This window comes from Larimichthys crocea, chromosome XVII (assembly GCF_000972845.2).
Source record: "Larimichthys crocea isolate SSNF chromosome XVII, L_crocea_2.0, whole genome shotgun sequence".
NCBI lineage: Eukaryota > Metazoa > Chordata > Actinopteri > Sciaenidae > Larimichthys > Larimichthys crocea.
The window spans coordinates 13,028,178-13,048,223 of record NC_040027.1 but is presented as its reverse complement, the minus strand read 5'-3'; the positions used below and the strand labels follow the sequence as shown (position 1 = coordinate 13,048,223).

The 20,046-nt window shown below is 40.8% G+C and overlaps 1 protein-coding gene across 3 annotated transcripts in view; it reads right to left on the bottom strand.

Moving 5' to 3' along the window:
• prdm5 (PR domain containing 5) overlaps positions 1-11,942 on the bottom strand; it is a 35,855-nt gene extending 23,913 nt beyond the window's left edge. For 2 of the 3 annotated variants that reach the window (XR_003464008.1, XM_010730981.3), the window contains exons 1-11: positions 11,690-11,942; positions 9,753-9,836; positions 9,083-9,205; positions 7,238-7,406; positions 6,984-7,143; positions 6,000-6,092; positions 5,718-5,839; positions 5,042-5,121; positions 2,902-2,986; positions 2,651-2,808; positions 2,082-2,175 (exon numbers count right to left, since the gene is read on the bottom strand). Coding sequence is in view for 2 of the 3 variants with exons in the window: in XM_010730981.3 (XP_010729283.2) it covers positions 2,082-2,175; positions 2,651-2,808; positions 2,902-2,986; positions 5,042-5,121; positions 5,718-5,839; positions 6,000-6,092; positions 6,984-7,143; positions 7,238-7,406; positions 9,083-9,205; positions 9,753-9,836; positions 11,690-11,788 (1,267 nt within the window). In the remaining variant the exon portion in view is untranslated. The remainder of the gene's footprint in view (positions 1-2,081; positions 2,176-2,650; positions 2,809-2,901; positions 2,987-5,041; positions 5,122-5,717; positions 5,840-5,999; positions 6,093-6,983; positions 7,144-7,237; positions 7,407-9,082; positions 9,206-9,752; positions 9,837-11,689) is intronic. The other variant, XM_019278241.2, reaches the window with a different exon arrangement.
• Between the last annotated feature and the right edge of the window lie 8,104 nt (positions 11,943-20,046).

Sequence of the window (20,046 nt, the reverse complement as noted above, 5' to 3'; positions counted from 1 at the left end):
CATCTCCTACTGTATGATGGCATGCATGTATGTATTCATATTTTCTTGACTGTTTCATTGTGTTGGGTTGTCACCTGCTAGAGTGGACCAGGCCTCCTCACGAACAGGACATACGTTTGTCTACTTAAGAGTGTAGAAGTCATTTAACTTTGTTTACGGTTCAGTATTATGGTATGTCATGTATATTGGACCCAAGTATCAACCTCCATGGCTGTGAAGTGAAGCCAATGCAGAAGTGCCAAAAAGTGCCAGTTCCTCAAACGTCCACTTGAGGCTGGCTCCAGAACGAGTCAGTCTCCATAAGTCCCCATGTTCAAATGTCCAACTTCACAGCAGAAATGAACATGTTTACAGCCTGGTACAAAAAACTGTTTTGGTCTCTGTAGCTAATTTCCCCGTTCATGACAACTGTACTGAGGGTGAATTTTTATAGAACTCACCTGTTCAAATTATATTAAGGCTTAAAGTTATGCATAATTAACAACGTGGTTGCTTTGACTGACAGGTGGGTGCTGTTACAGATGACTTGTTTGAGCTTCATTCAGCCCGCCTCAGCTCCACCATCGTTCCATATTTAGAGGCAGGACTGCCAAGATGCCGACGGCAAGAGCCACCACACACTGAGCTTCACAGAAACCTGTGGGTGACGTCACAGATACGACACCCATATTTATACTGTCCGTAGTTGGACTGGAAATAATCATTGTCTATTTGTTCACCTGTTCACCTGCATGGTGCAGGAATGTGTTCATGTTCACTTTTGCACACATCAGCTTCATATTCTGGATTAAGTTTTTGTCTTTTTGAATTGAAACAGCACGTCACACAGGTGTTGTCTGTCTTCTGTCTCAGCTTCTCAGCAGCAAAGAAGTCGCTACAAAGAGTTTGTTGAATCCGACCTTGAACATTTTGTACGAGCAAACCTCACAGAAAAAATCAGGAGGAGTGTAGAATGAGGTTACAATGTTCTTTCCAAAAAAAAAAAAAAGAGTTCACCTGAAAACGCAACAACAGCTGTGCTTCATTCTGCCACTGTGAGACAGTCGCTAGAGAGCTAACATTAACTCATGAAGACAGCCATGTTTATTCACTGGCATGTCTATTCTCTCACCTACAGTGAAATCACACACTCGATCCTCCCGCCCCACATACTGTCTAGAACTTGATACATAATACAAGCCCTGGTATTATATAGCCTGCCTCCTGAGACAGCAGCAGGAAATGCCTTGAGCTTTACAATCTCTTTGTTATCTGGTTCAATTTGAGGAGCAGCGCTGCATCCTGCCAAGGCTCGACTGTCTGGGGAGAAAGTTTGTGCTTGGGCCACAGCACTCAGGGACCGCCGGTCAACCTGAACACACACTCTGAAGTCTCCTTGGTGCGGTGTTTGATACAGTTATGACTTCTATTATTAATGGCTGCATCCACAGGGGTAAGGATGAGTTGGAAGCCAATGAAAATATGAGACCATCTAGAGCACGTCCAGCTGGTTTTTGGTTTAAAACTTTACTTCTCTGAGATAATAAGATGGAAGGTCATTTCGCCTCGAAACTATTATAATATATTTCTTACGTATTTCATAGAGCTCATTTAGTTGTTGCATTTTATGTACAAAATATAATAACTTGACATGTCAGGATATTTCTAACATGAAATCTAAAATCTGGGCTTCAACTGCAGGACATAAGACAACCCTGCATGCTGTGTATACAGTATATAGACATGTATACATGCATTATATTGTACATAACCACACACTTCATGTATATAAAGTAATCTAGTATTGCTTTGCTCTTTGTATTTGTTTAGTCTACAGAACACTTGGCTTGTATACATATATAATATATATATTTATGTATACATCTGTTTTTCACATACTTGTACTTAATGGTTCTATGCTTATTTGACCTCTCTTTGTACCGCTTTGTTTTCTCTATCGTGTCCAAGTAGTCGTCCATGGAGTATGCATTCCTGTGGCTCATGCTAACTAATCGACTAATCATTACAGCTCTACTTATGGATATATACTGTATATTAATCAGGGCAGGGTCAAGAAGACACAGTTGTTCACTCATACTTACTGTTGTGGATGAGTAAGTGACGCTGTAGAGAGAAGGGGGTGCGGAACAGAGCTTTGCACTCCTCACACTGGAAGGGTCTTTCCTCAGAGTGGGTCTGCAGAGGGAGCAGAGCAGCATCAGCATAATGTTTATAATGTGTAATCAGAGCCGCCTCCTGTCTCAGTGGGGATGAAGCTTCTTAAATTGATGTGAAAAGATCATGCAAAAGGCTCCGAAGCCGATTTGGTTTGTTGACCCGATGAAGACAAGCAGCTCGAGGGGATTTGAGTTCAAAGTGCTTCTGTTTTTCTACCCCCACAGCCCCCCACACCCGACCTATCTGTCTGAGTGACACCTCAATCCCAAAAGTAAACATGAGGGACCTCAGGGGTGGAGCAGGCCCGAGACCCCACAGATAACAGCCACCAACGAGACCCTGATTGATTACAGCCTCACTAATAATTCAAGCTTTGAAGTGACTTTCAATTAATACCTTTTCTCAGCAAACTCCAATCAGCTACACAAGGCTGAATAAAGAAAATAATCACCATTCTTATGAAAGTCTAAACACTATCACCGCATCCGCTCACCTTCTTGTGATTCTTGTAGACGTTCCGGTGAGCAAACTCCTTCCCGCACAGCTTACATTTGTACGGTTTGTCCTCGCTGTGGATGATCTTGTGAGCCGTCACCTGGTCCAGGCGCTTGAACGAGCGACTGCAGATCTCGCAGGTATACGGTCGCTTCTCTGATCATTGAAAGATTGAGACGGATGCATTCTGTTAAACAGAGCTGGTGCGTAAAGTTAAGGAGAGGCGTATTTGATGCAGCATTTTCTTACCTGAGTGTGTGATCATGTGGCGTTTTAGCTGATTTGTAGAGATGAACTTCTTGTCGCACGCGTGGCAATCAAATATTTCGTGTACCTGCAACAGAAGAGTTAAAGAGAGGGCGTTTAAGTTCTTGGTCTTGCAGATATATTTTTAAAAACTTAAAGAGCGTGTAGAAGTTGAAGGATCACAATCTGTGGCGGGCAACAGAAACCAAATCTTGTCCGTTTTCATTAGACTGATGTCTACGGACAGAAAAGCAATTAAAGTGATGAAAAGTTTCAATCCTTTTTCTGCTTCAGAGCATCGCTCCAATAATTGAACATTCAATAGTTCCCCGGCGTACAGCTACAATAGCATATGCTAATGCAAAGCAGCTCCTCTTGTCACATCTGCGACCGCGAAAGCTTGTTCAGCTAAACGATGATAATGGCAGTTATAAGCTGCTTTGGAGTTAACGTGTCATTATGGAAAGTTTGATTGCTCCTCTGCAAGAATAATACTTAACGCCTCAAATGTCTTCGAATAAAGCTATAAGAAGAAGCCACATATTGTTTTGGCATAAATGTGCCATATTTATAATAACACTTTGTCTTTAAGGGGGATTAGATTCTTCTGAACGGCTTTAATAAATGTGGAAATTTGTCAGTAACGATGTAATGCCAACCTACATTTATAGAAACATAGTCTGTGTTCAGATCTCTGATTTTATAACAGACAACAGTGCACTGCTTCGCATGATAGCAGACACACATAAAGAGGCCACATAGGAATATTACATACACCTATTTTAAAATACCCTAGAGATCTGAAACTGGAGACTCACAGAGAGGTGAAGTAGATTAAATGATGCACTGCAGAACTATGTCACGACTTCCAGGCGGTTTTTAAATGTTTGGCAGCGGCTTGCCGATGAATAAGGAGGCAGAGGTGTATTTATCTGGATGATGGATGTTGACAACAGAAAATGAAATTTCACAATTATCAGCTGAGATAATTAATTAATTAAGAAGAATGTTAGTTAATGAATTACAACCAGTGTTGGAGGCAACTTGCATTATTATCCAGTGGCCAACATCATCGAAAATGTTATTTATCATCGTATCTTAAATAAATATCTGTGAGATTTGTGTGTGAGATTTAGGGAGCATAAGGCAGAAATGGAATAACAAATACATAATTATGTTTTCATAATTTTATAATAACCTGAAAATAACAATGTTTTGTTTTTGTTACGTGAGAATGAGACTTTTATATCTACAGATACCGCTGGTCCAAACTAAACACTGTGTTTTCTGCACATGTTGTGGCCACCATAGTTTCTTCTTCATGCTAGGAAGAAGAGGTTGAGGTGAGGCGAGGCGGATGCAATCGCAACTACACCACTAGTGCTAAAGCACTAAATACTACACACCACTCTTTTTAGGTAAAGTACAAACGTAGCTTCAGATTACTGGCAAAGAAAGGCTTACCTACAACAGTCTTGTGCATTCTTGCTAATTATTTAATGCAATTAAATCCATTGCATGTGATTGTATTGAAATCACATCTCTAAATACATACTAGCCTACTTTGTGTGCAATGTGTGCAGTGTAACCTGGAAAGAACTGTCCGCTCTTAGATGTCTAAACAGCAAATATAAAAGCTTTTATGAACAACAAAGGCTGATACTGGCAATACACCGTACCAAAACAAATATCTATTTGTGTGAAAACATTTCAGAATATTATATAAAAAGCCCAGTTCATCTGAAATCCATCAGCTAGAGAGAGATTCCTGACGCCAAGGTTAAAACCTTATTGTCTGCCAACAGAGCCTCTTAAATTTCACAAGACCTGTGAGATGAGCCAGTGAAAAAGACACCGCCCCTCAGCTCTTTGTCACCCAGAATAAATTTGTAACAACTTGATCATAAAGGCAGAGGGAGTAACCGGACAAAGTGAACTTGGGAGCTCAGGAAACAGAGACGACTGCAAGATTAGGAGGTTAGACTGGGTTACAGAAAGAGTGTGATGGATTCCACTGGATGTCACAAAGTAAGACGTCACTTTAAAAATGGATCATGCAAAACTGAGTAAGCTGAGTAAATCCTCTCAGATCCGATGCGCGCTATCAGGGCAGGATAATGTGAGCCGTACAGTGAAGTCTCACCTTTCTGTGCTCTTGTAGATTCAGAGAGGAGGAGCATTTTCTGTTGCATATGGTGCATGTAAGTTTCCGACGTGCACTCCCTGGAAAGAAAAGACAGAGTGGATGAAAAATGGTCAAACTTAACCTGCAGGACTGATTACCAAAGAGGGCTAATCAGTTACTGAACTCTCCTCATCATAGGCCCATTGAACCCAACATCCCACCTTCCCCTTATCCCCATCTGAATCACATGTCCCACATCTGACGAGTTTGATCCACTTCCCCTCTCGCCCACACACATGCCCAGATATCAGAGCTCCATCAGCCTCTGAGACGAATGTCTTAATCACGGGTTGATGCTTGATTCACGTATGAGGCTGCACAGATCCCCGCTGCCCTACATCCCATCATAAATAGCTATGGAAGTCCAATTATCTAAAAGTGAGCCGCCCCAGAACACACAGGTCAGCAATTATGTAGCACAAGTAATTAGAGATGTGTCTCAACATCGCAGAGATTTTAACTGATCGAGGTCAAGTACTGTTACTGCAGTTCCTCGAGTGCTGAGGCTGCTAATGTGCAATTAACTCCATTACATGACATTTAAAAAAAGAAAAAGCAAAAAGAGATGTGCGCGTTAACGTGTGTGTGTTAGGAAGAGACATAAAGACATGCAGAGACAGACAGAGATGCCAACCTGTGTGAACATTTCCTTTATGCTTCTTCAGAGCGTCCTTGCTCTTGAATCTTTTACCACAGCTCTCTGCTTTACAGATGAACCTGGCATCTCCTTTACAGGCTTCTTTATGCTGTTCAAAGCTGTACACACACACACACACACACACACACACACACACAGATACAGATACAAAAAAAGAAGAAAGAACTCTATCTGTCTGTGCTTCTTGGAAAATAAATGGCCATGTGTGCATTGTACCGTATCCAGGTTATAAATTCCCCTTAGGGTGATGTATGTTACCTGGATTCAGAGCTGAATGTGTTGTGGCAGAGGGAGCACTGGTGCGCTTTAGAGTCACCTGACGGATCCAGTGACTCAGAACAATGCAAAACACTGGGGAAGGATTCAAAATAAAAAACAAATTAGGCACCAAATAGGAAATGAAACATGTCAGGGTGAATGTGAAACAAAAGAAAAAGGAGCAGATATAAAGGAGACATTCATGTCATCAGATTAGAAAAATATATGAATTTAATTAAAGTCATAGATTGAGATTTTGAGTAATAAATGTGTTTGAATTTAAAAGAAGGTTGATTCCATTCTCTCATGTCTGTACATTAAATGTAAAGCAACAGCCAGACGTCGGTTAGGTAGATTTTGGTAGATTTGAACTGAGCGGCAACCTCTGTGGCCAATACAGGAGTGCCAAAAACTGCAGTTCTTCAAACGTCCACTTGAGTCAGTCTCCATAAGTCCCCATGTTCAAATGTCCCAACTTCATGTTTACAGCCTGGTACAAAAAACAGTTTTTCTCTCTATAGCTAATTTCTCCGTTCATGACAACTGTACTGAGGGTGAATTTATATAGAACTAATCTCTTCAAATTATATTAAAGCTTAAAGTTATGCAGGATTAACAGAGTGGATGCTTTGATTGACAGGTAGATGTCTTTACAGGCGGTTCATTTGAGCAACCAGGCGTCATTCAGAGTTCAGTCAGTCAGAGAGAAACGGAGAGTGGTTTCAATTTTCTTATTTAACCCCCCCCCCCCCAAAAAAAAAAAATCTGTAATAGTAATAGTCTCAATTTGATGAAACTGGTGCAGTTTCTGCATCAAAAGCAAAGAAATACCTTTAAAACTGAATTTCTTTTACCGTAACATTCTGCCAGTTTGATTTAATACTTTTTTCAGATCTCTTAATTACCTGCAGATTCTTTGCTTTAAGAGTCAAACTTTAAATGAAACTACGCTACAACAGTTAAGTGATGGAACAGAAAACCCACTGGCGCTGCAGGGCCTGTTTGATGGGGAACTTCTTGCCACAGTTTCTGCATTTGAAGTCCTTCAGATGCAGACTCTGGAGGTGGTCAGCCAGGATCTCCTCACTGGGAAAACTGCTCTCACACAGCAAGCAGGGGTGGTCCTCCTTCTTTATTACTAGTTCTAAAGAGATGTGGGACACACACAATGAGCAGACATCTAAGAGGTGAATACGGTAATTTCTGCGTGATTTTCTTTGAATATAACTCCACTGTACCCATTTCAACAATATGTTTGGCATCTTTACTGTTTTCGTCGTCATCTTTGATGACCTCCTCCTCTTCTTCTTCCTCCTCTTCCTCCATATCGCTGTCCAGATAGCCTATGAGGAGCTCTGTGTCTGTCTCTATGTCGTCCACAGCCAGGTAAAAGATGTTTTCTCCATCCTGAGAGACAACAACATGGTTATTACCTCGTAATCATGCAATGTTAACGATGCCAAATTTGAAAAGAATGAAGCTAATGAGAAGAGTATTCGTGCTAAAATAAAGTCATATCCATTTATGGTAATGAACACTGTGTTACTGTTGAGTAACAGGCTGAAGGTTGAACTCATTACATCCAAACAACAGTCCGTTAAACCAGATTGAGGCCATAGGTCAAAATCTCAAACTCTTAAAAATGTTGTCATTAACTCTCTCGTCCTCAAAGGTCATGCTAATAAAATCAAACCATCATTTTGTTTTAACTATGCGATTCTAAATATACATAAATAATGATTAAGAAGAGGAAAGCTGTACAATAAATGTCAGTGTTGATGGAACACAGAGCTTTAACACACATGGATGACCTTTAAACGACCAATCACTTCGGACATCTGCGTCTTAATGGCAGGAACTTGGAGCTTAGACCTGAAATATTCGTCTCCTCTTCATCCCACTTCTATTTTTCAGGAGAAAATAATCTTTTTTATCTTTTACACAGCAGGTGACGTTTCCCAGATCCAGTGCGCTGAGGTTGTGTGTGTCACTGTGTGCTTATATGCTTAAAGAGGTCGTCTTTTTGGAAATTCTTCAGATGTTTTTGTTTTCATAGGCCTTACTACTGTTGTTGATGCATCATTTATCAGTTTAATAACGTTAAAAAATGTGCTTGTAGTCTTTTGGAAATAACTAAATGACAAAGTGAATTATTCCCTCTGGCTGCAATAACTCAACAATTGCTACAAAGGCTGCTATTGTATTAAACCGTCTTCCAGTTCAGCTGCACAAAGTCTCAATTTACCATGATAAACTTATGGATCCTGAACGTACTGAGATATTTACAGAAAACAGAAATCTCCTCTCCTCCCTCTTGCCCAATTTTACATATTAGGCCACATTTAAATAGAAAAAAACGCAGCTTTTTCCATTCATCTGTGTGGGGGTTGTGCATTTTGGCTGTGGCCGTGCGGACCACAGTGGTGTCTGCCAAAAAACGCAGTGACCTGAGGCTGAGAAGTTGAACTAGATCCAGCTTTTTGGTGATCAGATCGGTCAAACCCTTCACAGTCCGCCTGAAACGTCTCTGAAACTGAGACTATCCAGGTGGATTCACGGACTAAACTCTGATACTCTACCTGTTGGGTTCTGGCTTTGTTTATTTCATCTTTTGGTTGAGAGACGTAGACAGTGAATGAGAGTGAGCGAGCTCTGGCATCGATGAAGCCGGTTAATCAGAGAAATAAAAAGCTATTTCCTGATTGTTTCACAGCGGTTACATTCAGCACAAATAGACACTCACTGCAGCACCTGATCCTGTCTGAAAGCACCCTTACTGTGATTAGTTTCGCAATGTAAAGTTGATTTTTTCACTTTTCACCTTTTACCTAATTTCGTTATAAAAGTTCCTTCTTCACTCTCTCACCACTGATTATCATTTTGTAACATATCTAGTATTTATGTCATCTATCTTCTACCTGTCTAAGTAGAAGTACATGTCTCTCTTCGAGGTCTCTTTATAGCCAATTTTTTTAAATCATTAGCTTCTGCTGTCAGATGTGCATTGCCTGTAAAATGTATCTTTGTCTTTCTCTTTTTTAGGTAAGTCTGAGGGTTTCATTGTCTGCTGAGAGGAAATGTACCTGTATGGCTGCCAAGTTCTTCTGCTCTTGCGAAGGCGCCTGATGGACAAACCGCAGCCAGTTGGCATAGCGTGGGTTACTAGCATCCAGAATATACAGCACATCTCCCTTACTGCCACGGACCTGGAAAGAAAACAATAACCGCATGAGTTGTCAGAAGTGAACGTCTGATTCTTCTCCTGTTGGTCTCATGGTTTCTGTGCATCAAAGTGTGTTGGCCTTTCATATGGACACCTAATCGGGCGCGCAGGCTTGCAGCTCGCAAATGTGGCAGCTACAGATAACTCCATCACAGCGTTTACTTCAGTGGCTTTAAGTCAGCCAGTATGGTTAATGGATCTGCAATGTAATTAAATGTTCTCTTTATCACAGAAAAAAACTGGGAACGTCTTTTGGACAGAACTGCAAACAGCTGTGTCTTTCTTCCACAGCTGTCCTGTGATTAAAGGATGTCTTGTTTTGTGCTTATTTGCAATACAAGCTGCAATTATTACCACATTATACACTTAATGAAGCTTACATCATTCTGTGTGCACCACTTAACTCGAAAACAAGATAACAAGTCACCTGCGAGTGACTTTTGCTAAACAGCAAGTCTTCCTTTAACAGAGTTAACAGAGTTATGTTGAATGTTGAAAACCTTGAAGTGTGTAAATGGACGTGCATTCACCTCCCACATGAGTCTGGTGTCCGAGCTTTCATCCAGCTCACTCGGCAGCTTTTTCTCACCTGCAAAAGGGCCAAACTTTTCTCCCTTTAAAAAACAAACAAACATTCGTCAAACATGACGCAAACTGAAAGCCAAAATGAACTAAATTAATATATTACCACAGTGGACTTTTTTTGGGTAAAGCAGCTAAATGGGCACGCCTATTATTTATTATGACATGTAAATGTATCCTTCGGGGCTGGATATTTTTCCTTTTGACCTTCCAGGAATGCTTTAAAAATCCAGGGGGCTTAGTCAGAGCGTATTCTTGGTGTTGCATTCACGTTCATCCTCAATTTTACTTTACTACAGAACAAACACATCTGAACTAACACATTCACACTCCTTCTTTATATTTCTGACAGCAGTGGGAGAGGTTTAACAATGTAACATCCAATCAAACATGATGCCATAGTCCAGCCAAAATGAATTATATTGAAACATTCACTGTCCAAACACTGATGTATTGCATTCACGTTTATCCTCAACCTGTTTAAAATTCCAGTGTGTAAGATGGTGGAAAATCAAATGCATAACTATGTTTTCATTGGTGTATAATCACTTGAAAATAAGAATTATTGTGCTGAGACTTTTATATCTACAGGTCCTCATCAACAGAGTCTGCCATGTTGAACTTCCATGTTTCTACAGTAGCCCAGAATGGACAAACTAAACACTGGTTTCTATTGGGCCTTTCACATGTTTCTCCCTCAGTAGTTACTCCCTCACATTAGACAGGAGGGTTGAGGCAAGGGGGTCGCAATCAGCAACTGCTAGATTCGACAAACTGGTCCTTTAAGATCTGAACAACAACATCCTTCTGAATTTGAATTACATCCCATTCATCCTGCTAATAAATTCACACTGCTCCTCTGACAGCAGTGGGGAAATGCCTGCACTTTTGCAAACTGACCTACCATTGTACAGCCAAAAGTAATTATATTAAAACACTGGACACCACAGTGGACTGTCCAAACCATGATTTTTAGAATTTAGTATGACATGTGAACGCATCCCTAAGTGCTTTTTCCTTTAGACCTTCCAGAAGTGCCAAAAAAATAAAAAAAATCCAGGGGGCTTAGTCACAGTTTGTTCTTCATGTTGCTTAACCTAATTTAACAATATCCTCCTGCATTTGAACACATCTCTCTTCTCCTTCTTTATATGTCTGACAACAGTGTGACAGAAATGTCTGTAATTTGGCAAAATAAGCTGAATGTAACATTCAATAAGACACTGTTCGGCCAAAATGAATTATACTAAACCCTTGGACACGACATGGACTGTCCAAACTCTGATTTTTTTTTTTTTTTTTTCTTGCACGGATAGTGGGCACGCCTACTCTTTCGTATGACATGTGAATGCATCCTTCAGTGCTGGACATTTTTCCCTTAAACCTTCCAGAAAATGCCTAAAACTCCAGGAGAGGGGGGCTTATAGTCCATCCTCATTTTGCTTTTAGATTTTAACAACAATAATCCTCCTAAATCTAAATGCACATCTCTCTATATTCATCCATTCATCCTGAACACACTCACACTCCTCCTACATGCCTGACAGCAGTGCACTTCTGCAAAGATGACTTTTAAAAATAAAAAAAGTTTCAAGCTGCTAAGATGTAACATTCACGTTTTTTGTTTTTTTTTAGTATGCACTGTTGTTGACGCTCCTCTGCCGACATGAACACATTGTTATGTAGTGAACGAGAAGCTGGAGTCTCTGTTGCTACGTGGCACTTCACGTCAGAGGAGCCTTGGGTTGAGACTGAGACCCTGACAGAGGCTTTAAGGAGAGAGAAAAAAGGCGAACAGGAAAGAAAAAAAAAAGAAAACTACCTAAAACTATTTGAATTGCTCACAAAGTTACACAGAAACTTGCGCAGTTCAGAAACAACAAACCTTTTTCACTCGCCTCGCCGTGTAAAGACCGATTCCATCCTGGACCTTTGACGATTTCAGAGAAAATCTGTCTGGCACATACATACCCAACATTGTCATTTCTCGGAAACGTTTCCTTCAATGACAATTAGTTGGCTATTAGATATGCCAGCGGTAGTGAATAGGCATTGTCAGTTTGTTATTTAGAGCAGATAGTTTCTTCGTGAAGCGGTCCAGGTTGAACTTCTGTTGCTCCTGCTGCAGAAAAAGAAAAGCGGCGTCCTGATTGGTCCAAAAAAGTTTGTAACCAGAAGCTACAGTACCTTGTCTGTTGTGCAACTCATTCAAGAAGGCTGCTCTGCCGGCCTGCCCAGCATTGCAAAGACAGTGTACTGTAGTAATACATGTAAACTCAGAGCCTGCTTCTTATTAATATAACATAAAGGCCCCCAAAGCATATTATAGATAACCTAAAAGCATCCATCTGAGATGTGTAAGTTGCTGGACATGATTTTATGAATGAAAATGATGCAATGAAATCTTTATAATCTGTGAGCCCTTACCATGTTATCTCACTATGTCAGTATTGTTGAGTTTAAGCAACTATGTGTAACTTTGCTATCATAAAATAACAGACTTTAAATAATTATAATAAATAAATAAATAAATATTTAAATGATAAATCATTTTGATGTTACACTGACATGTAATCAGGTGGTGTACGTCTGTTTCTGTACTATGTAACATTGTGGTTACATAGTACAGTCACCCGAGAGAAGTACGTTAACATTTTACAGGACTAAGTCACACACCAGAGTTTCCTGATTGTAACAGAGGACAGTGAAGTAAACTGTTGCCAACTGTAGCTGCTGTTAGCTAATGTTAGCTCAGTTTGTTAGCCGGGCTGCCCAGCCTGTGAGTTCAGAGCTTGGTGTTTGTACCACAGGCGTTTGGGACCACCAGGAAGAAGAAGAGGAGGTTTTCAGGCCCAGGTTGTGGGTGAATGCTGACAGGGAGCAGAGCCAGTGTCATGCCCGAACAGGAGCTGTGCAAGGGGACAATGTAACCAGGCTTAGCAGCCTCTATGGACATAATGACAGAGGTGAAAAGACTAAAGAGGACGTTAATGGAAGATGGTAAGAAGCGAAAAAGAGAGTGACCTTGCAAAGAAGCCGTCGGACAAGAGTCGTAGTCATTAGTAGTTAGTCGTTGTTGAGAGATTTGTGAAATAAGTCTGAAAGACAGACGCCGAGCTGGACGTCTTGTTGTTGGACTAGTAAGTATGTCTTGTGTTGTTGCACTTGCTTGATGTTTGACTGAGGTTCTTGCTTTTTTTTTTATCATAAGTAATATAATCATAACAAATGCATGTGTACAGTTGTCCTCATTTATCAATTGCACTTTGAAACTGAGAATGCCAAATCGCCAAAAAATACCAAATCTTACATAATGCTGCTTTGAGAGCCTCTGGCATATGCCACAGTATGACGATTAATAATTAGAACATTTTGGAAAACACTGACATGTTTCACATTAGAATAAAATGCCCAATACATGAGCTTAAATGTTTTTGTTTGTGCTTATGTAAGAAAGTGGATGTGTCAGTTTGATTTGATCATTGTGAAAACAGATCCATTAATTAGAGGTTATTATCACGCAGTAAATTGTTGCAGAAGCTACATTACCTACACCACACCGACCGTGCATTTCATAAAAACACTCACCATCATTTTTCTCATTCCCCATTAACCTCTAAAACCTCAGAATATTGTGATGGATGTGTGTTTTACGTGTTCTCTAATTCAGAAACCACACTGTACCAACAAGCAGACTGACCCTTCCAGCCTAAAACAGTCAGCTCAGCAGGCCAGAAACCACAATTTACCAACAATCAAAGACTGCTGGGACAGATGGTTCTTATGGCCTGAAGCCATCAAACCGTCTGAATGAAACCCTCCAGGCTGAAACACAAATCAGAGCATGATATACCTACCAATCCCAGTAATGATGACTGGTACCATATTGATTATATAACTACTACCTTCACATTGCTGGTATTCAGGCTTATACAAGGCGCCAAATGAATTAGAGGTCAAAATGTTAGTCTAGTAACTCGCTGTACCTCTTTAATTCATACCTTTCCTACTTCTTAACATTAAAATATTCAATTTACACTCATCATTATATGTGTGTGAGTGTAATGTGTATTGTTATTACCACACACATATGTACTGTCAGTTACAAACTATACAATAATGATTATTGCCACATCAGTCCTATTTCTTTATGCATGTCTAACATAACTACTCATCCCCCCAATAGGCCAAATACTATAGACAGTATAAAACAAAGTTGTATCCAGGACTTCACCCATAAGTTTCTGGAGAGCTGTTGTGAAGATCAGTGTGATTGCTGCCATCTTGGACCCTGCTGGCTAATCGAAAAAATGAGCAAAGACGTGGATCATCGGTGGATTTTAGGCGGGCCGAATGATGCCTGGTTGCTCAAACAAGCTATCTGTAATGGCACCTACCTGTCAATGAAAGCATCCACTCTGTTAATCCTGCATAACTTTAAACCTTAATATAGAGTTGTCATGAACATGGAAATTAGCTACAGAGACCAAAACTGTTTTTTGTACCAGGCTATAAACATGTTTGTTTCTGCTGTGAAGTTGGACATGCGTTTGAGGACCTGCTGGTTTTTGTTTTTGTTTTTTGAAACCATGGAGGTTGCTGCTTGGTTTACCTGAGGTTTTACGTAAGCTCACATGGTTCATTTTTAAGTCTGAAAATATCTAAAACAATCCAGAAGAACTAGATTGTTTTAAGCTGAAATAAAAAAAAAAGAGAGAGATTTCAAAATAAAAGTTCACAAAGTAAAGCCAGATGACTCTCAGAACACAACTGATGGATGTACTTGTGTAACTTGTGTGTGAAAAACCTGAAAGTATCAGTCCCCAAGCGGACCTCACATTATCTACATTATGGTCTTTTTTATCTCTGCTCACGTTTGATTTGTTGACTTTCGTCCCGCGCACAGAAATTAGCATCATCTCTGATCACTGACTGTTTGTGTATATTCTATTTCTGAACACCTCTTCAGCAAACGTGTCCCCCCCTTTAATCAGCAGTGCGTCGGCGTTATGTTGGTTTTGTTTACACTGTTTGTAGCCCGTGTTTATGCCAACGGCTTCCTGTTGTGTTGTGGCTCCGTGCCGAACTGCTTCATGATTGGCCCAAATGGCCAGCGATGGTTGACAATTACGGCAAAGACTGAACCATGATGTACATGTTTACCTCAGAGTCAATGAGCTGGTGTGCTTGAGTGTCTTTGTCAGACTTTACTGTTTTTGAAGAGTTTACGGTTAAAAAACATGCGGTAAACATGTCCTTCAATGGGGATTTCTCCCCCCACCAAGACCACTATTGTATTTGTCATGGTGTCATCAGTGGGGTCATGTTCCAGGTGTATTTCCGAGAGTTAAGCCATAAGACAGGGTTACAAGGAGACATGCCTGATCACAGCACTGAGAGGCTCTTTGTTTGTCTCTGCCCCACCCAAGTCCTCCTTGGTCCATTTCTGTCCCCCCTGACCTCTCTGTCAGTGCTTCGGCCTGTCGGGGCCGAACGATTAAATGTCATGACCCCTTTTTTCCTCTGTGCCCTCGGAGGACCCTCCATCCCATTAACTTTCACTCAGCTTTCACTGAGATCCCAGGGTTATCGCCACCAGCTCTGATCTCCAACACCTGCACAAAAGACACAAAGAAACACACAAACAGAGGAGGCTTCTGCTAATGCTCGGACCCCCATTACAAGATGATAGAAAGTAAGATTATAATTGGCTGTTTTGAGATCATGGAGAGTCTGCACTGGTCTGCACAGATAACTCAATACCTTTTGTGCTGTGTGGGGGTTTAGGGCTTAATTCGGATTGAGGTGAATTAGGGACCATCTGAACCCGACCCTGTAGTCTGAGCTAGTTACCAGTGAATCCATTACTGTGCGTGTAATTTGAGAGTCCATTGTTAACTATGTTATACAAAGACTTGGAGTCTACAGCCACGCTAGAAGCTCTGTGAAGCTGTGAAGCCGAGTTAAATGCAAACATTAGCATGCATTCACGTTCACAATGACAATGCTAGTCTGGTATAATGTTGAAAATGTTCGTCTTATGAGTTTAGTGTGATAGAAGGCTAATATTTGTTTAATTAGCACTAAACACAAAGTTTGGTTAATTACTTTTGTAGGTATTTGGCAAGCAGTTCCTCTAACATCCACTTGAGGCTGGCTACAGAACGAGTCAGTCTCCAAAGGTCCCCATGTTCAAATGTCCAACTTCACAGCAGAAATAAACATGTTTACAGCCTGGTACAAAAAACTGTTTTGGTCTCTGTAGCTAATTTCCCCGTTCATGACAACTGTACTGAGGGTGACTTTTTATATAACTCACCTGTTCAGATTATATTAAGACTTAAAGTTATGCATAATTAACAGCGTGGCAATTTGAATGACAGGTAGGTGCTGTTACAGATGAGGCTTCATTCAGCCACCTCAGCTCCACGTCTTTGCCCATTTTTAGCCGGGAGAGATGATGGCCAGAGCCACCACACTCTGAACATCACATGGGTAACGTGACGGATACTACGTCCACATTTATACAGTCTATGGTATTTAGTCATAAACCATAAAAGTACTGAACACATTTATATAGAATTAAAATGCACGTGATGGTGGCACTAGATGAAAATTCCTCTTGACTGGGACTGCGATTATCTGTACCAAGTTTCATGTCAATCCATCCAATAGTGTTGTTGAGACATTTTACTCAAAACCACAAATACAAATACCTCATGGTGGCGCTAGAGGTAAAATCAGCAGCTCACCAAACGCATAAGATTTATCGCCTGTGCATGTCTGTGAAAGAATTCATGACAATCCATCCAACAGCGGTTTAGATCTTTCAATCTGAACCAAATGCAAACCAACTGACAGACTAACACTGACATTTATAGAGCCGTGTCAATCGCTTGGCTTAAAAATCGCTAAGTCTGTTCCCGACATCATGCCCACAAACACTAATAGACAGCATCTCTGTTGGCACTGGAGCACACCTAAAAAAATCATCACAAGCTCTTATTGTAAAGTCTGACTATTCAATACAGTGTGAGCACATATCACGAAGGCTTTCTTCCCGAACGTCTTTTATCATTTCTGACGAATACAGACATGTCTGAATGAAAGAAGCTTTCCATGAATGGCCTTATAAAGTGATGACAAAGCCTACACAGAGGCAGAGCAGCACTGGCAGACAATGATGCATTGAGGGCTTGAAAATATACCATGATAAAGATTCTTTTTTTAAAAACTAAACAAAGATATTTGAATCATCAATCCCAATGGACCGAGACTTTGAACCTGAAAGTACCCAGCCGTGGAACTGAGCCACTCAGTGGCTGGACTGCCAGTTGAGTCTCCGAGGGCCAAAAACTACAGAAACCACATTTAGGACATGGTGAAGGAAAGGATTGCATTGAAATAAATACTTTCAGTTTCTTTTTTTCTAAGTAAATATTTTCACTGGAGGAAAACCTCAGTTTGGCAAACATACAAATGGTTCCATACAAGATTTTTCCAAATGGATGTGTGCATTTTTCTGAAATCTCTCAAACCTGATACTGTAGATTGAGGGGCCAGACCACCTTTTGTTTCATGTTTCACAAACCCCTGCAGTCCCTCACCACAGCTCCCTATTTCAAGGCTGTCGCTGAATAGCCAGCAAACCATTTCCTGAAGCTCCGAGGTCACTGGATAAATGATGTTTTCATTTGACAACCCCGGGTCGCCACTAAAGGAGGGTCTTCAGAGGGAGCCTTTTGAAATTACAGTACCGATGAAGCGTGAGAAATTACAGGCACTTAGAAGTGATTTCATGAGCACAAGAGAGCAGGGGGACCACCCCTATGCAGCTCGGGCAAGAGGGAGCGACAGCAGCGAGTACACAAATACACAAACACGCACACACACAAGGCTTTTCATGTGCACACGGCTAATACACACACACAAATGGACACCGACGCACACAGGGAATCACATTGCAGATCTATCAGCGCCATAAGAAGATTCCCACGCGAGGATCCTCAAATGCATATCATGTGTAGAGGATTGTTCGTATCTGTGTATGATAATAAAACTAACCTTCGAGTTAAATATACAGTGGGATTAAGTGGAAGTCATGTTCAGGAGCCAGTCATTGTTTTTTTCACTGCATCAGTTATCCTAATGGAGATCGGCTGAGACGGGCAATGCCCGAGGGCCACTGGTCCCTCTCCACCCTTCCTGGGAACGGGCTCTTGGTCAGGATGGGTTTGGCCTCTGATTTCTGCCTGGCCCTCTGCTAAATCAGAGCTATGTAGAGCTGGTTTGGATCTGAGCCTCAACAATGATCTATCCCCGGAGCCACCGAAGTGGAATCATTTTCATCATGGTCTACTCCTCTTTACCTCACAGCTGGGGCTCCCTCTCTCTGTGCGTGCGTGAGATTTCAAAGCGTCATAATTTCATTTCACACTGTTTACTTTGGAGCTTTCTAAGACAGTGGCACCAGTGTCTGGACCATTTAATTTAACTGCTCTCTAGTATAGTACCAACCCCATAGATGGCAGGAGCCCTTCATTCAATGCTGAGCTTTTTACACACAACAACGTTTCACTGCTTTTCTCTGCCATAGGAGTTACGCTCAAAGCCCTCCCAGCGTGTCCGTCTGTTTGCTGTCTGTCTCTGTTTGGATTCTGTTCGAGCCTCTCCTCCCTTTTCACAATCTGTGTCCAAAAGTGTCACTCACCTCTAAGTTGAGCAGCAAGTGCATTCACACATGCATACACAAAACATGGTCACAAATGCCAAACTCCTAAAGCCCTTCATAAAGAGACGGTGGTGGTGGGAGTTCTTCTGCTGCAAGTTACAACTGCTGCAAGTCTGTGAAGCACATCAATTTCTGCAAAACTTTTTTTTGCCCAGTGCACCTCAACTACTTCAGTAAAATGGGCAGTGTGAGGTTTTTTTTTAATTTAAAGGAATAGTTTGACATTTTGGGAAATATGCTCGCTTTCATGCTGAGAGTTAGTTGTGAAGATTCATCATGCTCATAAATTTACAGCCAGGAAAGGATTAGCTCACTCCCAAATGAAAATAATTAAATGTCATTTTTTTCCCCCAGTGTCAAAACATGGACCAGTTCTGTATGGCTTGTTTAAATGGTGCTATATTGTGGCATAACAGCAAAAGAGACAGGAAAAGAAAGAAATAATTTCACATTTTGGAATATATGCTTGATTGATATGGCTCTACCACCAGTAGTATGTTAGCTTAGTTTATCATAAAGGTTGGAAACAGATCATGGCTCTGTCCAAAGATTAAAAATAAACCCATGTTCCAGCTCCTCTGAAGCAGCTCAGTTTTAAACCTCATAAATCATTTGTTTAATCCATTAAGTGCAATCGGAGTTAGTGCGCGTAACCAACAATCATATAACTATGTCTATGTGTATTTCTCCACTTAACTTTTTATACAGATAAAACAAACAATGCACAGCCATCATAGCTCATTGGCTATTGTCTGTTGACGATTTAGCCTCTGGGGGCAACAGCCAATCCTTCAGGGCTTTTGGTGCCACTATCTGCTGCAGTCCGATTAGCAACTTAAGAAAGAAAGTCACATTTAGGCTCATCTCTATGAACAAATAAAGCTAATAAAAAGTTAAATCATCGATGGGTTCCTCTTCTTTTGTTCTCCACATGGACTGTTGCAACCAAAGCCCACTCAACCATGATTGGTCAATACTACTCTGACTACAGATCACATGACAAAATCTGCAAACATTCTGTTTATACTAAACAATATATAGCACGTTAATTTAGTCATGTTTTCCATATTTATGCTAAGTTAAGCTGTGGTTTCATATTTACTTTATAAAAATGAGAGTGTCAGCAACTTTCTCATCTCATTACTGGCAGGAAGGTGAGTAAGCATACATCGCAAAATGCTGAACTATTTCTTTAAAGCACCCAATAAGATCTCTGACCCTCTGAGACCAGACAAATCTGCCTTTTCAGCTGGTCTTATATTTATGCAAAATGTCTTAAACTCAACTTTTCTGACATGCTACTCAGCCACGGCATTTCCAACATGTGTTTAATTGAGATTTTATGAAGTTGCTTCTAATCTGGTGGCAAGTCAAACTAGCCAAAGCAGGAATCAGAGCCAGGTCTTCCGTGCGTCGCTATGATTACTCCACCACTTACCCGAGCACTACATGTCTGTCTCCACTCCTTAGCCTGCTCCATGTACTCACATATATACAAAACTCATACATCA